This window comes from Phyllostomus hastatus, unplaced genomic scaffold, assembly GCF_019186645.2.
Source record: "Phyllostomus hastatus isolate PE091 unplaced genomic scaffold, TTU_PhHast_1.1 phas_contig_283, whole genome shotgun sequence".
NCBI classification, from domain to species: domain Eukaryota; kingdom Metazoa; phylum Chordata; class Mammalia; order Chiroptera; family Phyllostomidae; genus Phyllostomus; species Phyllostomus hastatus.
Window position 1 is genome coordinate 699,699 of NW_025333833.1, and position 21,970 is coordinate 721,668.

Below are 21,970 nucleotides of genomic sequence, written 5' to 3' on the forward strand. Positions count from 1 at the left end.
AGAGAGGGAGAGGGAGAGAGAGAGAGAGAGACAGGGAGAGAGAGGGAGAGGGGAGAGAGAGGGAGGGAGAGAGAGACAGGGAGAGAGAGAGGGGGAGGGAGAGAGAGACAGGGAGAGAGAGAGAGGGAGAGGGAGGGAGAGAGGGAGAGGGAGAGAGAGACAGGGAGAGAGAGAGGGGGAGGGAGAGAGAGACAGGGAGAGAGAGAGAGGGAGAGGGAGGGAGAGAGGGAGAGGGAGAGAGAGACAGGGAGAGAGAGAGGGGGAGGGAGAGAGAGACAGGGAGAGAGAGAGAGGGAGAGGGAGAGGGAGAGAGAGACAGGGAGGGAGAGGGAGGGAGAGGGAGGGAGAAGGAAGGAAGAGCGAGTCTACAGCCACACCACCCTGAATGCGCCCAATCTCGTCTGATCTTGGAAGCTAAGCAGGGTCAGGCCTGGTTAGTATTTGGATGGGAGAAAGCAAGAAAGAAAAAGAAAGAAAGAAAGAGGGAAGAAAGCTGAGTGCAGGGCATGGAAAACAGGGACCCGAACGGGCCGGGCTTATTTCAGGTTAATGTGCAGAGCACGCTGCATCCGGCTCCCCCCGGGGTCGGCCGGTGACCGCCTCACTGGGCTCTGAGCTTCCTAGCAGCCAATGCAAAAGTAAAACAATCAGTTAGCAGGACTCACCCCGGCCCCAAGGAACGAGTGAGGGTTTGTCCAGTGGGTGGAGGAGCTGCTGCCCCCTGAGAAGAAACGGAAGAACCAGGCGACACCCCCAGTCGGTCTCATGAGGCACCGACCGGCGCTGAGGCCCCGAGAGCCGAGTTGCTCAGAGCAGAGATGGGGGCCCTGGGACGGGACGGCACCTCCTCCCTGGCCGCTTTAGCCGACGGTCAGTTTGGGCCAGGGGTGGACGTGGGCTCCGCCCAGGCAGACGGCACCTGCGGGACACGCCCAGAACTTCCGAAGGGCCCTGCCTCCCGCCCAGCCCGTTGCCGGGAGCCGGGCTGGGGCGGCGGAAGCACAACGTGAACATGGCGGGAGACACCCCACAGAGGCTGAGCTGAGCTTCGAGTTGAACGAGACAAGGCTGGACACCCCTGGTCTGGACCCGGCCGCACCTCTGCAGCCCCGCCCGTGGGGGACGAGGAACTGGAGGCTCACGGGTGTGGGCACCTGTCTCGGAGCCCTGTCCCCGGGTGTGGTGGGACCGAGTGTCCAGCACCCACGGTTCCAGCCGTGTTCTCCGCTGCTTCTCCACTCCCAGGGGCTCGCCTCAGAGCCCGGCCCCCTCGTGGGGGAGCGAAGCCTTCCCTGACCCTGAGACCCTCACCTCGGGGCCCTGAAATGCAGCTCGCCCTGGGGACCCTCCCTGGAGCCGGGCGGGAACTGTTTCTGGGAAGTTTGGGGTCTTCTGGGAAAACGGTTGTCCCGGTGGGCAGCTCCTAAGGGGGATTTCGACTGGGCCAGAGAGGTCGCGGCGAGACAGCCTGCCGGCGCCCGGCGGAAAACCAAGGAGCCGGCCTTGGCCCTCAGCGGGGCCCACTGGTGGGGACGCTCACGTGAGCAGGGACCGCCTGGCGCAGCCTGCCGTGTGGCTCTGGTGGGAGCCGGCCCACGTTTCAGCTGCTTTAACCGCGTCCCCCTGTCCTCTCTGGATCTGGAAGAACCGGACTGTGGTCTCCTGGGGCGGAAGACAGAGGGACGAGGGACCGGGTACCTGCGTCCCAGGCCCGGCCCCCTGAGCTGGCGGGAGTCACTCCCTCTCCGGGCCACCGCAGCGGCCAGACTCCTGGAGGCCCTTCCCGGCTCGGCCCCGACCTCTCCCGGGGGCAGGCGCTCCTGCGGAGTGGGGCGCCGGTGGTCCCGGTCCCCGTCCTGCTCGGTCCTGTCTCCCCTGTGCCGACAGGGCGGTGGCAGCTCTCGGGGTCCAGGCCTGGCGTGTTCTGTGCGTGGTTTCCCGGGAGCGGCGTGCGGGGCGCCCACTGGTGGGCAGCCGCGGCGTGGGGCTCACGGCAGCCAGAAGTGCACAGCATCCCTCAAGCGAGCCTCTCGGGCGGCTGCCCCTCCCGGGCCACCGGCCGCCTGCCCGCCCGCCGGCTGCAGCGCTGGGGTGGGGGATGGCCCTCCTTCGGGGCAGCAGCCGTTGCGGGCTCTGGCACTCCTCCGCTCTGGGAAGCTGGGAGAGGGAGTCGGCGCCTCCGTCTAGGAGGGGGAGGGGGCCCGGAGCCACCAGCACAGCCCAGAGCAGAGTCAGAAGCGCCGGCTCTGCCGCGGGGTCCGCCCATCACACTCCTGGCCCGGCCCCGTCGGGTTCCCAGGCAGGCTCCGGGTCTCGGTGGGGAGGGTGTGTCTTTCTGCTGGCGGACCGACCGAGGGGCTTTCTGTCCTGTTTCCCTCTGAGGGGTTTCCATGGGTTTTTTCAAGTTCGTGGGTCTTTGCTTCAAGGCGCCTCTGCCTTTGGTCCCAGCCAGCCTGCTGGACCTCGAACTTCCAGCCCGCACCCCCAGAAACCCGACTCGCACCCTCCCCAAATCGTCCGGCTCCCCTCAAGGTCTGGACACAGCAGCGCCCGCCCGGGGCGGCTGGCTGAATTGCCCAGCTCCGCCTCCCCTATCGGCTCTGCATCAGTTTCGGTTGGCTGGGCTCCCCTGGGTCCTGTTTCCCGATTCCACAGTGACTGTTTGCTTCTCCAACTGCACGGGGCCTGTTTATGCTGAAAATGCATTTCTGCTTATCTGAAGTGTAAGTGCCGCTGAGAGCCCCACGGGTGCAGCGGTGGCCACACTGTGTGCTAGGAGCTCCTGTCCCCTAGTGCTCTGCAGGCTCCCCCGGGCCCCTCGGCTCAGAAGCGCTCCATCCGGCCCCTCTGCAGTGGCCACGGCCACGGCCGGAGGCTGGTGCCATCGTGGGGCTCACCGCCTTTGCGTCCTGTCTCTCGGGGGCCATTGCCCTCGGCCGACTGACGGCTGTCACATCGAGACCCGATATTCCACTCGCACCACCCACTCCTTCCTTGTCTGTTCGGTTTACCCAGCACAGCGAGCCTGGGCCTTGTGCCCCCCCCCCCTTGGGGGGGTGGGGGTGCTCATCTCTGAGGGCCTGGGGCCCAGCCCGGGTGCAGACAGGGCAACGCTGTGGGCCCGGCCCCTGCACGGGGGCGTCTGCCGGGTCTGCGCCCCGGTCTCCCGAAATCCGCTCCCCGGAGAGAAGAACGCTCTGGAGCCCTGGGGGCCGGGGGCAGGGGGATCAGCCGTCGGGAGTCCTCCCACCTGCTCGTGACGGGCGGGCCGGGCCCCGGGCTTCACCAGAGCAAAGGGGGAGTCACCCAGTGGGCCGCAGTGCGGTGCTTGTCCGATTTGGGACCAAACGGCAGCCCGGCCCAGGGTCAAAGTGCGGGCGGACGACCGAACGGTAACCCGTGTGGAGGTGGATTCGGGAAGAGAAAGAGGCCGAGGTCACCGTGCCGCAGCCGGGGCCCCGGGGGGCTTTGGGGGACTCGGGGCCGCCTTCCCCACGTCCACTAACCAGCCCCTCCCTCCCGGGGCCTCCGGGAGGACGCGTGACGGTCTCCTGTCTTTGGTTCCCCCGGTGCAGCCGTGTGCCGCTATCCCCTGGGCATGTCGGGCGGCCACATTCCGGATGAGGACATCACCGCGTCCAGTCAGTGGTCGGAGTCCACGGCTGCCCGATACGGAAGGTGAGGGCCGTCCCCAGGACCGGGGGCTCTGGGCGGGGGCGGCGGGGGCTGGAGGGGCGGGGAGGACCGCACGGGCTGGTCCCCCGCCGCCACGCTGTGCGTTTCCAGGGAGAGAGTTCCCGGTGCTGGTCTGGTGCCATCCAGACCACGGTGGCCCAGAGCCACCTCGCAGCCGGGGCTCAGTGGTCCGCGGGGGCTTGTGTTCCGTTCTCACTGGGAGATGCTGGGGGCGGGGCTCGGGGTGACACTGGGGGCGGGGAGGACCGGGTAGGACACTGGGGTTAGAGACCCCGTCCTCTCCCTGGCCCCCTTCTCTGTGGAGCCCCCCACTCCGTGTGACGCGCAGTGAGGGCCCCCACAGGCCTCCCCTCCGTCTGGGGCCCCAGGGCGGCACGTGGCGCGTGCCTGGGCTCCAACGCCAGGGGTCCCACGGAGACACAAACACCTTCCCTCAAACCACTGCGATCCGACCCTTTGGGGGCACGGCGTTGACTGCCGCTCCCCGGGCGTCACCCACAGGAGAAGCAGCCCCCCTAAATTCCGTCTGCAGGGTCCAGGACGGGAGTGGGCGTGGGGCTGGAGAGGGACACCGGGGGGCAGGGGACCCCTGTGAGGGAAGGCACACAGCAGGGGAGAGGGGACGCGGTCACAGGGTCCCCACCGGAGCCCGGCGCCGACTTCACGACCCTGCTCCCCGGCAGCCGGACACACCCGCACCCCCCATGCCCACCATGGGCTTCCGCTCAGCTGGGCGGCTGTGCCCACACCGGAGACCCTGGGGCCCGCCGCCCCCCCAGGACTCAGCTCCCAGGGGGCGCGGGGCCTGCGTTGTCCTGCTGAGACCCTCGGGGGAGGGGCCATGCATGGCCGTGGGGAGGGCTGCACGGCGTGGGACCTCCCTGAGGTGCCAGGTCAGGACGGAGCTGGGCCCCGTGTCACCCAAGGGCCTCCAGCTCCCGGTGGTGGCTGCCCTACGGGTTCCTGGGGCCCACGGAGAGGCGGGGGCCCAGCCCCCGGCGGGCACGGCGGTGGCAGTCTGACCGCTGGGGAGGGAGAGCCCAGGGCGCCCGCCTGGCCCAGACTCCTGTCATCCTCTCCCAGGACGGGCAGCTGCTCGCCGAGGGCTGGGCGGCGAGCCCCGGGTCTCACGCTTGGTGCCCCCTGTGCTGCAGGCTGGACTCGGAAGAAGGGGACGGCGCCTGGTGCCCTGAGGTGCCGGTGGAGCCGGACGACCTCAAGGAGTTTCTGCAGATCGACCTGCGCAGCCTGCACTTCATCACGCTGGTGGGCACCCAGGGCCGCCACGCCGGGGGCCACGGCATCGAGTTCGCCCCCATGTACAAGATCAACTACAGCCGGGACGGCAGCCGCTGGATCTCCTGGCGGAACCGGCACGGGAGGCAGGTAGGCGGCGGGACGCCCAGGCCCCGCGTGGCCGCGGGAGGACCTCACGGGCCGTGTGTGGGGCCGTGGGCCTGTGGGTGGCCGTGAGACCCGGCGCGGGGCGCGGGCCCACCGGGTCAGCGCTGTCCTCCGCCCTCTCCGCAGGTGCTGGACGGGAACAGCAACCCCTACGACATCTTCCTGAAGGACCTGGAGCCGCCCATCGTGGCCAGATTCGTGCGCTTCGTCCCGGTCACCGACCACGCGACCAACGTGTGCATGAGGGTGGAGCTGTACGGCTGCGTCTGGCTGGGTGGGTGTCGGGGCGGGCGTCCGGGCCCCCGCCCCAGGGAGGCGGCTCGGCCCTCCCTCTGCGGCCGAGGGGGGGAGGGGGTTTCCCTCGGCCGGCCCGGGGTGCGGCCCGTCCCCGGGGCGGAGCGTCCCTGTCGCCCCGCTGACCGCCACGGAGGCGGTTCCTCGGGGCTCCCACGCCTGCATGCAGTGCAGACGGCGCCTCGGGGCTCCCGGGGCTGGCCGGCCACCCCGTCCCGCGGGTGCTGACCGCCCGCGTCTCCCTGGCAGACGGCCTGGTGTCCTACAACGCCCCGGCGGGGCAGCAGCTGGTGCTCCCCGGGGGCTCTGTCATCTACCTGAACGACTCCGTCTATGATGGAGCTGTGGGCTACAGGTGAGCTCGGGGGGCACTCGGCTGTCAGGACGGGGGGAGGGCCACCGGAAGGGACCCCTTGGGACCGACGATCCATCAGTCAACCCCGACCGGCGTTCACGCTGGCCCGCCCTGGGCACCGGGAGCCCACCCGGACGAGCTCGAACTGGCAGTCTTCACGTGCAGGGGCGCTGACCCCTGTGCCCGCGCCCCTCACGTGCCGGGAGGTCAAAGCAAAGGCGGGCAGACCATGAGCCCCACTAAGCTCCTCTGGGGCCGGGAATGTCCACGTGGACGGCACTGGCCACGTTGTGAGTGAGACTCACGCACCTTCCTCGCTCCTGGTCTGCAAATCGGATGAACATGAAATCTAACGGTGTCTCCCGTCGGCAGGGTTTCAATACAATTCCCAGTTACAGCTTCCGGTGTTAGTTTCTGTCGGTTTCAGGGGTACAGCATAGGGATTGGACGTTTCTGAGATTTGCGCAGGGGTCCCAGCGTTAGGTCCAGCGCCCGCCTGGCCCCGTGCAGAGTAGCGGCAAGACCCCCGACTTGGCCGGGGCTGGACTTCCCAGCCCGGAGACGGTTCCGGGACCGCCCGTCTGCACTTTTCAGCCCCTCCCCCTTTCCACCCGCTGGGCGCCGGGGTGCTGGGCTCTCTCGCCCTTGAGTGTGATGTCAGGTCGGGCGTCGAGGCGTGGGGCGGAGAGGCTGGAGCCGACTCCCTGAGCGGGGACGACACCCAGTCGAAGGCGCGTGGGGACGGTTTCCCCGCAGCCCCGGGGCCGGGCGGCCGCCGTGCGCTCCCTCCCTCGCTCCCCGGCTCCCTCGCTCGGGGGCCCTTAACCAGCGCATTTGGTAACGCCGAGTCGTTATAAAGAGACTCGTTACACGGAGTCCGTCTTTCAGAAGGGGTCAGGGCACCCAGGGTTGCGGAGAGCCCCGGAAACGGCGGGATGTTGCTGGAACGTTTTGCTGCTGAAGAGGCAGCCAGAGTCAGACGCTCAGTAAAAGTCGTCTCTGGGGAACGTAAATGTTCGCTGACGCAGGACGTCCTGGGAGACCCCGGGCCAGGCAGGGGTCGGGCTGCCCGTGTGCGGTTGCTCGGGTCCCAGTATGGGTGAGACGATGCACGGTTCCCACTTGAACATGCCACCTAACGTGTCTTAGCGTGTGCTCGAGTGTGACACTGTGATGCAACAGGATGCCGCGCCTGTGTCTCGGTCATAGAAGGTTCTGGGATAAGCCGGGGCATTCTCTGTGCTGGGCCCTGGGTCCAGGGCCCTTCACCACCCGCCCCCTCCCCCCCACCACAGCTGGCTTCCCCGGAGCCCGGGGGCGGGTGAGGGGAGAGCCCTGCCCTGGACGGGCCCTTCACCATGGGCACCTCTGTCCCCTCCCCCCCACCCCGCCGCGGCCGAGCAGCATGACGGAGGGGCTGGGCCAGCTGACGGACGGGGTGTCGGGCCTGGACGACTTCACGCAGACGCACGAGTACCACGTGTGGCCTGGCTACGACTATGTGGGCTGGCGGAACGAGAGCGCCGCCCATGGCTACGTGGAGATCGTGTTCGAGTTTGACCGCGTCAGGAACTTCACCACCATGAAGGTCAGCGGGCCTGCGCGGCGGTGCGGGGGGAGGGGGGACGGAGGGGCGGGGCCGCAGGACAGGCTCCCGACCTCCTCCTGGGCCAGCGCGGCGACCGCCCCAGGCCACCGCCCCTTGAGATCTGGGGTTCCAGCCCCGGGACGCCCTCTCAGCACGGTCTCCAGGACCCACAGCACGCTCAGGCCCGTGACGGAGTTGTGCCTCCTCCCACGGTCAGGAGAAAAAAACTAATTTCGGGCCAGCAGTTGGCCTGGCCTTTTAGCAGTGCAGCTGTAGGCTATGATTTCAAACTGGTGGCTGTCCCTGGGAGAGTGCTGACGGTCCCCCCCCAGGGAGGGGCTGCCGGCAGGCTGACCTCCGTGGGAAAAGGGGGGGCTTCGCATTTCCAGCCTCTGCCCACCCGCAGCACCCAGGTCCTGAGAGAAGATTCCTGCTCTTCTGTCCCCCAGTTAATTTATTTTTAAAGGTTTCATTTATTTATTTTTAGAAAGAAGGGAAGGGAAGGAGGAAGAGAGGGAGAGAAGCATCCATATGTGGTTGCTCCTTTGCACCCCCTACTGGGGACCTGGCCGGCAACCCAGGCACGTGCCCTGAGTGGGAATTGAACCGGCGACCCTTTGGTTCACAGCCCGTGCTCAATCCACTGAGCCGCACCAGCCAGGGCTGTCCCCTGTTCTTGTCTATCGTCATTTGTCTGCATCGGGTGTCAGTTCTCTTACTGGACCTCAGGCCCCTCCCAGGAGGGGACCCTGCTCTCCGACCTCTGTCCCTGGCACGTCACCTATGCCAGTGAGATGGATGCCTGTGATGACCCGATTATAACGGCGGTGTTGCCTACGCCAGCCTTCACGGTCACAGAGGTCTCTGCCGCCTCCGGCGCAAGGAGGAGCAGGCGTGTGGCAGGAACAGGGTCGGGGGAGGAGCCTTTCCTTCCCAGCGCAGGGACCCTTGCAGGAGAGCCGGCCAGGCGGGAGGTGCCGTGGGGACTCGGTGACCGCTCCCAGTCCGGGCAGTGGGTTCCGGAGGGGGCTGGAGGGTGGGTGACCCTGGAGGTCTCAGTGCGTGGCCGGCGTGCTGGCGCTGGGGAGTCCCTGTGCCCACGGGCCCCTGTGTCCCCCCCCCCCGCAGGTGCACTGCAACAACATGTTCGAGAAAGGCGTGAAGATCTTCAAGGAGGTGCAGTGCTACTTCCGCTCGGAGTCCAGCGAGTGGGAGCCGCAGGCCGTCTCCTTCCCGCTGGTGCTGGACGACGCCAACCCCAGCGCCCGCTTCGTCACGGTGCCGCTGCAGCACCGCATGGCCAGCGCCGTCAAGTGCCAGTACCACTTCGCCGACACCTGGATGATGTTCAGCGAGATCACCTTCCAGTCGGGTGCGGGCCGCGCGCCGGGGCGGGCCGGGGGCGGGGCCTCCCCGCGGGGTGGGCGGGGCCTCCCCGCGGGGTGGGCGGGGCCTTCCCGCGGCGGCGCCCTGGCTGCCCCGGTGGGGGCGCAGGAGGGGCCGGAGGGCTCGGGGCGTGCACGCGTTGGTGGGAAAGACCCGGCGCACGGAGGGCGGGGACAGTGCAGTGCGACCTGCGAGGGAGGCCCCGCGGGTGCAGCCCCTCGAGGCGCAGGGGCGTGGCCCCGGCGCCACAGTTGAAGGGAAGTGTCTGAAGACACACGGAGCCGGGAGGACGGCGCGCCCGCCCGTCCCTCGCTCTCCTGTCCGCCCCGCCTGCCCTGCCGGCTCCGGTCCCCGCTCCGCTGCCGTACTTTGGGGCGAATCTGAGACCCCGCCCGCCCGCCCGAGCATGGCTGGACACTCTCAGAAAACAGCGCGGTCTGCGTGCGGGCGACGCCGTGGTCACGCCTAACCCCGGTCACCGGTCGGCTCGGTGACGCCCCCACGCCACCTCGTGGCCTGCCCACGCTCCGTCCGCCACAGGGATCCGAGCAGGGCCCTCTCGGGGCACCGCCTCAACTATATTCCCAAGTGTCCCCTTTACGCGGGAGCAGCCCTTTCCCAAACCCTGCGTCCGGTCTGGCCGGTGGCGGGTGCTCGCCGACTGGCGCAGCTGCATCCGTCTCCGCCTGTACCGGGTGTAGTTTGGCCGAGGGTTTCCCTACACTGCTTTAAAAAAGTTCTTTTTCAGGGTTGGGGGAAGCAACTGATTGTTTTATTGGGGGGAATTTTGCTCAATTAGCCCGAGAGAGTGTTCGGGGCCCCCGCCCCAGGCCCAGTCCCCGGCCGAGTGCTCTGTCCACTTTGCTGACTTTGGGCCTCGCTTCTTCCGCACGCTTTACGGTGACGTGTGGCCCCAAACCTCCCCATCACCATCCCTTAAACCTCCTTGTACCGTGGCATCTAGTGTACAATAATCTAAACAAAAATTTTACCAAAGCTGCCCTTATGCCATAGAAGACTGGTGATACTTTTGTTCAGTTCGTTACATGAGGTCACTTTTAAACTCTTTTTTTCAAGGATTTTACTTATTTATTTTTAGAGAGGGAAGGAAGGGAGAAAGAGAGAGAGAGAAACATCAGTGTGCGGTTGCTGGGGCCGTGGCCCACAACCCAGGCATGTGCCCTGACTGGGAATCGAACCTGTGATGCCTGGTTCGCAGCCAGTGCTCAATCCACTGAGCTACGCCAGCCAGGGCTCACATGAGGTCATTTTGAAGAAAGGCTGGTGGCAGCCCAAGGAATCGAGTTCACCGTGTGCTGGGTCACGACCCGCCTCCCTTAAACCCGAGGCCTTGTGGCCCTGCCCGCAGCCCTCACCCCGACCCCTGACCCTAACAGACGCCGCCATGTACAACAGCTCTGGAGCCCCGCCCACCGCGCCCTCCGCACCCGCCACCTACGGTAGGTGGGCGTCCTCCCTGGGGACACAGGAGGGAGGGAGCCCCTGGAGGGGGCAGGGGGCCATGCAGGTGGCTGTGCAGGAGGCCTGGCCCCCGGGGGTGAGGAGGGGCCCTGGGAAGGCAGACGGCTCACCCCCAGAGTTACAGGCGCCCACGCGCTCTCTGTGGCTGGGTCGCTGACTCGGCAACCCAGCCCAGGGGGCCCCCGTTGTTCCCATTGCTCCACGTGGGTTTGGGGAGCGAGGAGCAGAGGCAGGGAAAGGGACATTTCCACCTGCACCCCATGGTGGGGGGGGTGCTCCCTGGGTGGGTGGGGCTCCAGGAGCGAAACGCCAGGCTCTCTGATGGAGCCCGTGGGTCCCGGTGCTCTCTGGCCCCAGGAGCCGCCCTCTGGGAATGCGTGACCCCGGGTGTCCAGGGAGGCCCCTCTGCCACCTCGTCCTGCCTCAGAGACGCAGTGTCCCCCGGGCTCACGCGGTGTGACCAGGGCCCCACAGACCCAGGCCGCAGGGACGGGGAAACACAACTTTGTGAGGAACGGAAAACCTGCCCGTTAGTGGGTCTGCCACTTGAGGAGGCGGAGCAGCAGGAGGCGCTGCTGTGCCCGGGGCGGGCGGGGGGTTGCGGTGGGCACAGAGCCCAGAGCCCAGAGGAGGTGGAGTGGCCGCTGGAGAGATTGTCCTGAGGGCCAGGTTCTGCCGCCTGTCCCGGCCTGGTCCCCGGCCCCCCCCGCCTCACGAGAGGCTCATCGGCCCCGTCTCCGTGTCCCCGGTCCCAGACCCCATGCTGAAGGCCGATGACAGCAGCACTCGCATCCTGATCGGCTGCCTGGTGGCCATCATCTTCATCCTCCTGGCCATCATCGTCATCATCCTCTGGAGGCAGTTCTGGCAGAAGATGCTGGAGAAGGTGAGGCCGTGCCGGAGCTGTGGCTGCCCAGGCGTGGGGGCGGGCTGGGAGGAGGGCCTGCGGGCGGCGGGAGCTCACCGGGCCGCCGGGAAGCGCGGGGACGGAGGGGCTCGTAGCTGCAGCAGCCAGAGGGGCGTGAGCACGTCCACGGTCTGGTTTCCAGAGCGAACTCCCTGGACCCTCCCCAGAAACCCCTCCCAGCGTGTGAGATCTCCGCCCGGGCGTTGCCCTTGGAGATTCTGGTCCCCTGGGGGGTGGGGGTGTGCCGCAGGTGCATTTTTATCCTCCCCCAAGGATAGCGTTGATTTGAGCGAGAGCGAGAGAGAGAGAGAGAGAGGGAGAGAGAGAAACATGACATGAGGGAGAAACGTCAACCAGTTGCCTCCCGCATGCGCCCAGACCGAGGAATCGAACCCGCAACCCTTTGCTGTATGAGACGATGCTCCAGCCAACGCTGCCCCCGGGCCAGAGCCCTTGCCCTTTAAATACAAACTAGCACGTGGCTCTGAGGGCCAACCCAGACCTCCCGACAAGTCCCCGACAATGAGTGCTGTTCCCTCGCTGCTTTGCCGTTTGCTTGGTCGCTTGATCGGAGGGCGTGTGTTCGGAAAACGTGCCAGCCGCGTCCTCACGACCGTGTCCCTACTTCGCTGAGCACTGGAAGTCCTGACCGTCCATCCCTCGTCCGTCCCCGTCTGTCCTCAGAGGGCGTCTCAAATTATCGGAGCAGTTTTTCTTCCGTCTGTCTAACACGTAACGTCCGCAGAGACTTTCGGGCATGTTGTTGCGCTGGGACCTCGTCGAGGGTGGGGAGCTGGGCGCGGCTGCAGGGAGGGTCTTCCGGCCAGCTCACCCGACACGCTCCGTGTCCTATGACTCCTCCCAGTTGTCAGTATTTTTTTTTTAAGATCTTATTTATTTATTTTTAGAGAGAGGGGGTGGGAGGGAGAAAGAGGGAGAGAAACATCAGTGTGTGGCTGTCTCTCATGTGCCCCCCTACTGGGGACCTGGCCTGCAACCCAGGCATGTGCCCTGACTGGGAATCGAACCGGTGACCCTTTGGTTCGAAGGCTGGTACTCGACCCACTGAGCCACACCAGCCAGGACTCATTTGTCAGTCTTGAAATATGTTCACTTCTTTTCTTTCAAAACATACATATTTCACCCAAGGTGGGACCTGTGTGACTTCCTTGGTTCCTTGGGCCAGGTAGTGACCTTCTGGATGCAGCAGCCAAGTGCCCCTCGCTCCTGGGGGCTCCTGAGGGTTCATGTTTCTGTGCCTGGCCGTGGACGGCCCCCCGGTCTGTGAGCTCACGTGGCCGTGGACTCTGAGCGGTCAGCGGAGCCCTGGGCTGTGCGGGAGGGAACGGGGGCCGGCAGGGCCTGACCGATGTCATGCAGGGAAGGGGCTTTCGGGGACCAGGCCTGCCTGTAGGGGAGCAGAGGAGGAACAGGGCCCCTGAGGGTGGCCTGGCTCTTGGGAACCCCAGACGCAGGACAGGAGGCCGGGGCTCGAGGGGGGCCCGGGGGACGAAGGGTCTGGAGCACGGCCCGCGATCCCTCCCAGCCAGGTCCGCAGTCTGTGTCCGGGCGAACCGGTTCACTTTAAGATTGTTCTAGGCGGCGGTATTCCCCAGAACGGAGGGTCTGCTTGCCTCCCTTGCGGGCCTCTGTCATCGCTCCAACAGCGCTTTCCCCGGAGGAAAGCTCCTGGCCCACAACCCGCGCCCAGAGACTGGAGGGAGACGCCCACGGCAAGCGTGCCCCTCGGGAAAACGCTGGGCACTGGCCGGGCAGTCCGGGGAGAGGGGGGCCTGGCTGGTGGCCCAGTTGGCGTGGGTGGACGGGGGTCGCCGGCCAGCTTGAGGCTGCGGGGCTGAGGGGGGGGTCCTCACCAGACAGCCCGCAGGACGGGGCTGGGAGCAGGGGTCTGTGCCCTGCACTCTACACCTGCTCCTCTCAGACCCACCGCTGGCCACGCTGCTTGGATTTTCTTCTGAAAGGACCGGGCTGCCCTCCCAGGCTGGGAGGGAGTGTGGCCTGGAGACTCTCCGGGGACAAAGGGAAGAAGGGGAGACAAACTTTGCCCCTGACGACTGGACTTTGTCCTTCAAAAACCTCCTTCTGCCCCGTGCGTCCTGAGCAAGATGACTCAGGAGGCCCTGGAGGGACGCAGGACTTCTCCCTGCGCGGGAGTTCTCGGCGGACGTTTAAATGTGCACCCCCACCCCCAGAGACATTGCTCGTAGGCCACCCTGATGGTGCACCCTGCACGCTCTCTTTGGGAGACTGCACCCTGCGTGCTGAGCCTACTGTGTGCCAGGCTCCTGCCGAGTGCTGGGGACTTTCCTGCAGCAGGCGGGCTGCCAGGCTGGGGGCGGCCCAGGCGTCCGAGTCTCTCACTGCCCCCCCCGTGTGTGGTGACGAACCAAGGGGCTGCCCATGTCCAGGTTCCGGCAGGTTTTGGAGGGAGCAGACAGGTCACCTTAGGTAGGGTGAGGGCTGGCTGTTCTATTCCTGCGTGAGGTGTGACCCGCCTCCGGATCCCTCTGCCCTTCTCTAGCCATTTTAATTTTGGTTCCCAAAAACGTGGGGCCCGGTGACAGGGCGAACCAGCGGTTTGCCACGTGACAGCGAATTTGGGTGAGTTAACCGGCATCTGAACTCAGTTTACAGCTGATCTGTGCGGTGCAGGGCCGGCCAGCCGAGTCCTCTCTTGGACACAACGCCGGCCAGCCTGAGGGTGGGCTCGGGGGTCACACTGATAGGTTCTTCCAGCGTCAGGTGAACCACAGGTGCTTCAGGGCAGCCGGCAGCACAGAGGTCAGGTGGCACTTGCCCTGAAGGAGTGAGGGGCCGTCCTGGGTCACCCGGCACCCCTCCTGGGAGCCAGCGGGCGCGTGCGGTGCGTCTGGAGATGGGGAGCCGGACGCAGAGGGGACGCAGGGTCCCTCTCATGTAGCCAGCACCCCCCTTCGCCTCCCCTCCCCCGCAGGCCTCCCGGCGGATGCTGGACGACGAGATGACCGTCAGCCTGTCCCTGCCCAGCGAGTCCAGCATGTTCAACAACAACCGCTCCTCGTCGCCCAGCGAGGAGCAGGGCTCCAACTCCACCTACGACCGCATCTTCCCCCTGCGCCCCGACTACCAGGAGCCCTCCCGGCTCATCCGCAAACTTCCGGAGTTCACGCCGGGGGAGGAGGAGCCAGGTGCGGGCCGGGCGTGGGCGGGGCCGAGGGAGGGGCCTGGGCCCGAGGGGCCGCTGTGCCGTCTCTCCGACGGTTAGTGGGGTGAAGCCCCCGCTCCTTCTCCGTCTCTGAGCGCCTCCTCTTTGCTCCTGCCCGAGCAGAAGTTGGCAGGGGGCCCTGTCTCTGGAGGGGAAGCGAGGGGACCACAGGGACCTCCAGCAGGGCAACTCCCTGGTTTTACGCAGGAGGAAGTGCCCCGGCCAGGGACCTGCCCAACTCGGGGTGCACTTGGGGCTGGAGCTTCCGCTGGAGGAAACAGCCCTCGGTCCCAGCTCGCCCGCCCCTTGGGCCTCTGTGGCCTTGCCAGGGCCGATTGCTCTCTGGCGGAAGCGTATCGGAATCGCACCAGATTTTATTACGAGAGTGACCGTTCTCGGCCTCGCTGGGTGAAACGGGGCTGGCTGGCTGCCGCCCCGTGTAGAGAAACTGGTGTGGATCTGGCGGTGACAGCAGGGGGGGGTGCTGGGGGCGTTGCTGAGGCTTGGCTCTCCCCGAGGTCGGCCACAAGGGCATCCCACGGGGACACAGTGGGGGCGGGGGGACAGACCACCCGCGGGAGTGCCGGCTCCCAGGGGTCGGTGCTTGGTCCTTGGAGGACAGAGAGGAAGGGAGCGCTGGACTCGGGTCCCACAGGCGGCGAGAATAAGGGAGTAAACGCCACGGTTTCTGGGCTGGCCGACTGGCCCTATTTCCTGAAGTCTAAAACATCCCCCCTTATATTTTCATCTCCTCCCTTAAATTAGGGAGTGTCTGAAACTAGATCATATACATTTGATCAGAAAAATGTTTAAAGATTTTATTTTTAGAGAGAGGGGAAGGGGAAAGAGAGGGAGAGAAACATCCATGCATGGTTGTCTCTCACACGCCCCCTACTGGGGACCGAGCCCGCAACCCAGACATGTGCCCTGACTGGGAATCGAACCAGTGACCCTTTGGTTCCCAGGCCAGCACTCAACCCACTGAGCCACACCAGCCAGGGCTGGTCAGAAGCATCATAAATACCTAGGCCATTAAATCAGCAACAGGGTCTCACAAGGAGAGAGACCTGCTGTGAGAGCACCAGCCTGTAGCATCCCTGCCTTTCGGAGCCGGACCTTCCTGCCTGGCTTTCCCGCAAGGTCACCCAAGGACAGGCCCCTGTAGCCTGAGAGAGAGTGAGGGCCAGGCCCGCGGCCTCCCCACTAAAGGCCACGAGGGCAGCCTCTGAGGAGCCCCGTGGGCGAACCTCGCGTGGGGCCCCAGGGACACAGGCCTGCCCCCTTCCGGTCCCTCAGGGCGCCCCCCTGCAGAGACCCCCGGAGCCGCCTGCACCAACCCTGCCCCTTGTCTCCCAGGCTGCAGTGGCCTGGTGAAGCCGGTCCAGCCCAGCGGGCCGGACGGGGTGCCCCACTACGCCGAGGCCGACATCGTGAACCTGCAGGGGGTGACCGGGGGCAACACCTACTCTGTGCCGGCGCTCACCATGGACCTGCTGTCCGGCAAGGACGTGGCAGTGGAGGAGTTCCCCCGGAAGCTGCTGACCTTCAAGGAGAAGCTGGGGGAGGGCCAGTTTGGGGAGGTGAGTGGGGTCCCGTGCCAGGCCTCGGCTGTGCCAGCCTCCGGCGGTTTCCCAGGTCTCCCGCTAGGTAGACGTTCTCACAGCGGGCCAGCTGCGGGGCTCACCAGATGTCCTGAGAACCACTCAGTGTTTGCAAATGCTGTCCAAGGGGACCCAGAGGGCAGGGCCCCATGAGATGCGACCATCCTTCACAAACTGCCCCGGGGACACCCGCTGCTGAGAGCCGCTTCTGCTTCCACTTTTTCCTCTTTTTTTTTTTTAAGGTTTATTTATTTATTTTGAGAGAGAGAGAAAGAAACATCTGTGTGCGGTTGCTGGGGGCCATGGCCTGCAACCCAGGCATGTGCCCTGACTGGGAATCAAACCTGCGATGCTTTGGTTCGCAGCCCGCGCTCCATCCACTGAGCTACGCCAGCCAGGGCCACACTTTTTCCTCTCTAACGAGAGCTTTGTGCGAAATGGTCAGAAGCAGCCTTGCCCGGCGCTGGGTCCCAGAGGCACCCTCTCGGGGCCAAGTCTCCGGCCGAGACCAGTAGGAGCCCTCCCTCCGCTGAGCAGCCTCCGAGTCAGGCCCGCCGCGCCTGCCCCTCCCTCGGTCCCTGACCCCCCGGAGAGCGCGCCGCGGGGACCGAAGTTGCGTGGAAAGCTCCGCGCTGCCCTCTGCTCTCCGGCTGTAATGTTTGGTCATCGGGGCCCTGTTCCCGAAGGTCAGGGGACAGCCTGTGTCCCCTGTGTGTAGGTTCAGTGTGGCAGGAGGTGACGCGTGTCCCCGACTGTCCCCGGGCTAAAGGTGCAGGCCAGCGATCCCGATCCCGTGCTCAGGGATTGTTCGTAGAGAGGAAATTGCACGACCCGGAGAACTCCGGGCGCTCGCACCGAGCCCCATGTATTCGTGAGCTGAGCCGTGTCACACGCGTGCCCGTTCACACTTCAGCGAGCCCCATGTATTCGTGAGCCGAGCCGTGTCACACGCGTGCCCGTCCACACTTCAGTGACCCACGTTCAGCCAGCCCCTTCACAAAGCGTCAGGCCCCACACCGTTTCTGCCCGTTACCTGAGCCGCGGGCTCGCCCCACAGGCCCCGGCGGGGCCCCTGCCAGCCTGGCTGCCTGGTGAGGCTGGGCGCGTCCCCAGGGCCCGCTGTGGGGCGCTGTGGCCCCTTCGCAGGTGCAGCGGCGGGGCCCTGAGTCCTGCCTCTTGTCCAGGTGCACCTCTGCGAAGTGGAGGCCACGGAGAAGCTGGGGGACGAGGGCTTTGCCCCCGACACCGGCGCCGGCCCGCCGGTGCTCGTGGCCGTGAAGATGCTCCGGGCTGACGCCAACAAGAACGCCAGGTCTGTGCCCGCGGCGTCGGGGCCTCCCGGGGACTCCAAGCTGCCCCAGGTTTCCATGGTTACGCTTCCCCTCCCGCGAGACCGGCGTCCTCACCTGGGTCCCCCGTCCCCCGGACACAGACGCACATTCCCCGCCGGACTCCTGACCGGTTCTCCCCTGACCGCCCGTCCCTCCGCCCGGCCCGAGCGTCCACGCCTGCCAGACACTCCCGGTCACACACGCACTCCTGCTCCTCCGCTTCCTGTGCCCTCCGGTCCCCTCCCTTGTCACCGCCTCGGCCTTCCCTTTCCTCCGCGCTCCCTCCCTTCTCTGCCCGGCACCCCTGCAGCGGCACCCCTGCAGCGGGAAGCCGCCTCCGCCTGGAGAAGCACACGCGCACCCCAACGAAGGACGCACGGTGCTGTGGCTGTGCCCCAGCCTGGGCCCTCCCCTCCACGGGGCGCAGTCCCGCCACACCACTGTCCGAGGGGCTTTCCGGGTGTGTGAGGGTGAGCTGCCTCACCCAGAGGTGCGTCCAGAGGCTGTTGGACGGGCCCCCAGTGAGGCCCCGTCTGGGGGTGGGGCACGCAGTTCTCCACTTGCGTCAGCTGCTTTCTCTCGCTGAGACTTTCTCAGACCCCCGCCCTCCCCACTGCCGGACCCCTGCCCTCCCCACCGCCGGACCCCTGCCCTCCCCAGCACTGGACCCCCGCCCTCCCCAGCACCGGACCCCTGCCCTCCCCACCGCTGGACCCCCGCCCTCCCCACCACCAGAGACACCCAGCATGCTGAGAGGGCTTCCTGGAGACTCTCTCGAATGGCAGGGGTGGGGCGGGGGGTGCAAGGAGGAAAGACCAGGGATGGGAAGGAGAGGGGTCGGATTTCACCTGAGAATACCAGTCTCCAGGGTGCTAGCCTGCACGGCAGGTAATGCCCTGGGGTCCCGTAGGGAGGGGAGGCAGAGTGCTTCTTCCTAATATTGATCTCAGCACTTGAGCAGAGACGCTGCAACCCCCCCCCCAGGCCCCCCACAGGACAGGCTCCTGCCTGCTGTCCACTTCGGTGGGGACGGCGTCCCTGCTCCTGCGTCCACGCCCGCCGAGCCATGGGTGACAGCCGGGGCTCTGGCCCCTCTCTGGCCGTGGACACCCCCGTTTGGGGTTGATGTGCTGGATGTGGTTTGGGGGTCCCACCGGTAGAGCCCGACTCCTGGGCCCTAGAGCACTCAGCAGACCTGCCCCTGCCACGCGGGCAACCTGGGCTGTGGCCCCAAGACCCGAAGGTCGTTACCGGGAAGCACATAGCCGCTGTGTGACTCGGGGGGGCTGTCACCAGACACCCACACAACGGTTCGTCCTGGCCAAGGGGCGCTTGCTTTGAAGAAACCCCAGGTGGCCACCGAGGGCGGGGCACGTGGGGACTGACAGCTGGTGCTCCCTGTTCGGAAAAACCGAGAGGAAGCGCAGAGTCAGCAGACAAGCCTGAGGGCCACGATTCTGTCTATAAAAAGTTTCTTTGCTTCGTCAGGGCGGGGGTCCCGGGGCTTTTTGCAGGGGACACACTCCAGTGCGCTTGGGGCTCCTTTGCAGTGAAGAGCGTCCCTTCCCAGAGTCGTGCTGGGCGGCGCACCCCTCCCCCCCGTCCAGCCGACACCAGCCCCGGTCCATGCAGCGGGCGCGTCCTCGGGCACCGGGGTGCAGGCGTGCCCGGGCGGACCACAGGCCCTGTTTCCTGAGCGCTCACAGCGCGTGTGGGGCCAGACAGCCCCCGGGTGGGGCCGGGGGCCGGGGGCCAGTGCCCGTCCTCTGGAAGGTGGGCCGGGGGGCTGGGCTGGGTGTGGGGGCGGGCCAGCCGTGGCCGCACCCGCTCCCCCTCCGGCCCCGACTCCGGCCGCTCAGGGCCCGCCCGTGTGCGTGTCCCCCCAGGAACGACTTCCTCAAGGAGATCAAGATCATGTCTCGGCTCAAGGACGCCAACATCGTGCGCCTGCTGGCCGTGTGCGTCGCCGACGACCCTCTGTGCATGATCACCGAGTACATGGAGAACGGGGACCTCAACCAGTTCCTGTCCCGCCACGAGCCCCCCGGCCCCGCCCCGGGCGAGGCGCCCACGGTCAGGTGAGCGGCGGGGCCCCCACACCCCGACACCCCGGGGGGCCCACTGCAGACGGGCCCTGAGCCCCGAATCTCGGCCGCGCTCCACGCAGCGCGCTGCCCCGGGCGGGGGGCAGCAGAGACCCCGCACGAGCCGAGAGGGAGGCGGCGGCCTGGGCCCTGGAGCCCACGGGCGGACCGGCCCGGCCCTGGCGTCCTGCGTGGGCGACTTCCCCGTCCGTGTTCCCTCAGCTACGCCGACCTGAAGTTCATGGTGACGCAGATCGCGTCGGGCATGAAGTACCTGTCCTCCCTCAACTTCGTCCACCGGGACCTGGCCACGCGGAACTGCCTGGTGGGCAAGAACTACACCATCAAGATCGCCGACTTCGGCATGAGCCGGAACCTGTACAGCGGGGACTACTACCGCATCCAGGGCCGCGCCGTGCTGCCCATCCGCTGGATGTCCTGGGAGAGCATCCTGCTGGTGGGCCGGGTGGGCGGGGCCTGGTCCTGGTGGGCGGGGCCCGGTCCTGGTGGGCGGGGCCGGTCTGGGTGGGCGGGGCCTGGCCCTGATGGGCGGGGCCGGTCTGGGTGGGCAGGGCCTGGCCCTGATGGGCGGGACCGGGCCGGGTGGGCGGGGCCTGATCCTGGTGGGCGGGGCCCGGGTGACCCTGCGGGTCTGGGGCGCCCAGGGTGGCCCAGGTGAACCTCCGGCCTCCGGGCCGCGTGGACTTGAGAGCTGATCATCATTTTTAACACTCACCCATTTCTGCCAGCAAATGTAATACGCTCCCGATAAAAAATTTGCATGAAAGGGTTAAAAACACACCCACATGATAAGAGATTTAGTGTGTTTTTTTCTCTCTCTCCTTTGCACCCACTGAGGGGTCTTAGTTTCAGATATTTAAAAAATCACTTAGAAGACATGTTATCCACACAAAACCATTTTTTTTGAATTCCTAACTATACTTCTAATTAATTATTTACATTGTTCTCTATATTTCTATTTTGATGAGTATTACTATTTACTTTTTATTTTAAGTTCGTCGTATTCTTTGCTTTGAGATTTTTATTCAACTCTCGGCCTTCCGGGCCACGGGTGGGGCGGAGAGACGTTTTCCCACCAGTGTCCCCGCTGGAGCTGTTTCTCCTGCCCCCCCCCCCCCCCGTAGCTGAGCGGGCGTCTGGCGGCCCACGGCCGCGCCCCCAGCAGCCCGGAGCGGAGACGGGGGGGCCGCGCCAGCTTCGCGCCGCCCTCTCCGCTGCTCCCCCGCCCACCCCCACGCAGGTCGCGAGGGGTCCACGCGGGGCCCTCGCCCTCAGCGGGGGCCGGGGTGACGCCGGGCGTGAAACCCTAACCTGTTCCGCTTTCCCTCCCCCCACCCCCCTGGAACCAGGGCAAGTTCACCACCGCGAGCGACGTGTGGGCCTTCGGCGTGACCCTGTGGGAGACCTTCACCTTCTGCCAGGAGCAGCCCTACTCGCAGCTGTCGGACGAGCAGGTCATCGAGAACACCGGCGAGTTCTTCCGGGACCAGGGCCGGCAGGTGGGGGCTGCGGGGGTGCGCGGCGGCGGCGCGGGCGGGCGGGCGGGCGCTCTCCGCGCGGGGGCGGGGGCGGGACAGGCCCCGGGCTGGGAGACGGGCTGCCCGGTGGTGTCCCTTGTCACCACGACCCAGATGCTTTGGGGTTTAACTGTTTTCACCCATTTAAAAACACCCAGTGTAAAAGGGGGCACCATCCTCCCCCTCATTAAATACTGGTGGCGAACCAAAGACATTCTCAGCGGCCACCAGGCGGTTGAGTCGTGACGCCCAGTATTTGACTAAAGCCGTGGCCAGAGCCACAGGCCGCCACCGTGTGCTGAGGGTGCGCCTCGCCACCAGCTTAAGTTTACAGCTTCAGTAAAAACGTGTTAAATTTAACCCTTGAACTTGGGGAGCATGATTTATTGTGAGTATAGCTTATTAAGTGATAGCATTGTATTTTATTAGATATGACTGTGTAAATATTGTAGGGAAGTTTATAATTTTTTAAAAGATCTTATTTATTTATTTTTAGAGATGGAAGGGAGGGAGAAAGAGAGAGAGAGAAACATCCATGTGCGGTTGCTGGGGGCCGTGGCCTGCAACCCAGGCATGTGCCCTGACTGGGAATCGAACCTGCGACACTTTGGTTCACAGCCCGTGCTCAATCCACTGAGCTACGGCAGCCAGTGCTTGAAAGTTTACAATTTATAGTCTATTGCTTTCACTTTTATTATTAGAATTTTGGGAATCGCACTGTAAAAGGCTGGCCTTTGAGTGAGGGGCAGCGATTTCTCCCCACGGCCCGCTGCGCGCCGGGTGCTGTGGTCACGGGCCACACGCGTGGGGCCTCGGTCGTCCCCGAGTGGCCTGGCCGACGTCACCAGCTGATTGGAGGTGGCAGATGTGATGCAGGAGACACCTGCAGCGGCCCGCACTCGGGCAGGGTTCGCTGCGTGGGGCCGTAGCCGGGGCCAACCCTGACCGCTCTGAACGCCATCCTGAGCGCCTGGCGTGCGGTGTGGGGCGGGGGGGGGCGCGGCCATTTCCCTGACGGAGAAGCGCAGCACGTCCGCGTTCAGTTCCTCTCGACAGAGTGTGGGGAGTTTCCTCGGACGCTCATGGTCTGAAGGGACAG

The 21,970-nt window shown here is 65.9% G+C and overlaps 1 protein-coding gene across 2 annotated transcripts in view; it reads left to right on the forward strand.

Annotated features, from left to right (window-relative positions):
• DDR2 (discoidin domain receptor tyrosine kinase 2) overlaps nt 1-21,970 on the forward strand; it is a 53,345-nt gene that overhangs the window by 25,517 nt on the left and 5,858 nt on the right. For both annotated transcript variants that reach the window (XM_045838411.1, XM_045838412.1), the window contains exons 3-16: nt 3,576-3,678; nt 4,851-5,082; nt 5,227-5,374; nt 5,644-5,749; nt 7,154-7,337; nt 8,466-8,709; nt 10,121-10,183; nt 10,961-11,091; nt 14,087-14,300; nt 15,674-15,897; nt 17,103-17,230; nt 19,136-19,327; nt 19,556-19,790; nt 20,704-20,853. In XM_045838411.1, the coding sequence (XP_045694367.1) occupies nt 3,576-3,678; nt 4,851-5,082; nt 5,227-5,374; nt 5,644-5,749; nt 7,154-7,337; nt 8,466-8,709; nt 10,121-10,183; nt 10,961-11,091; nt 14,087-14,300; nt 15,674-15,897; nt 17,103-17,230; nt 19,136-19,327; nt 19,556-19,790; nt 20,704-20,853 (2,354 nt within the window). The remainder of the gene's footprint in view (nt 1-3,575; nt 3,679-4,850; nt 5,083-5,226; nt 5,375-5,643; nt 5,750-7,153; nt 7,338-8,465; nt 8,710-10,120; nt 10,184-10,960; nt 11,092-14,086; nt 14,301-15,673; nt 15,898-17,102; nt 17,231-19,135; nt 19,328-19,555; nt 19,791-20,703; nt 20,854-21,970) is intronic.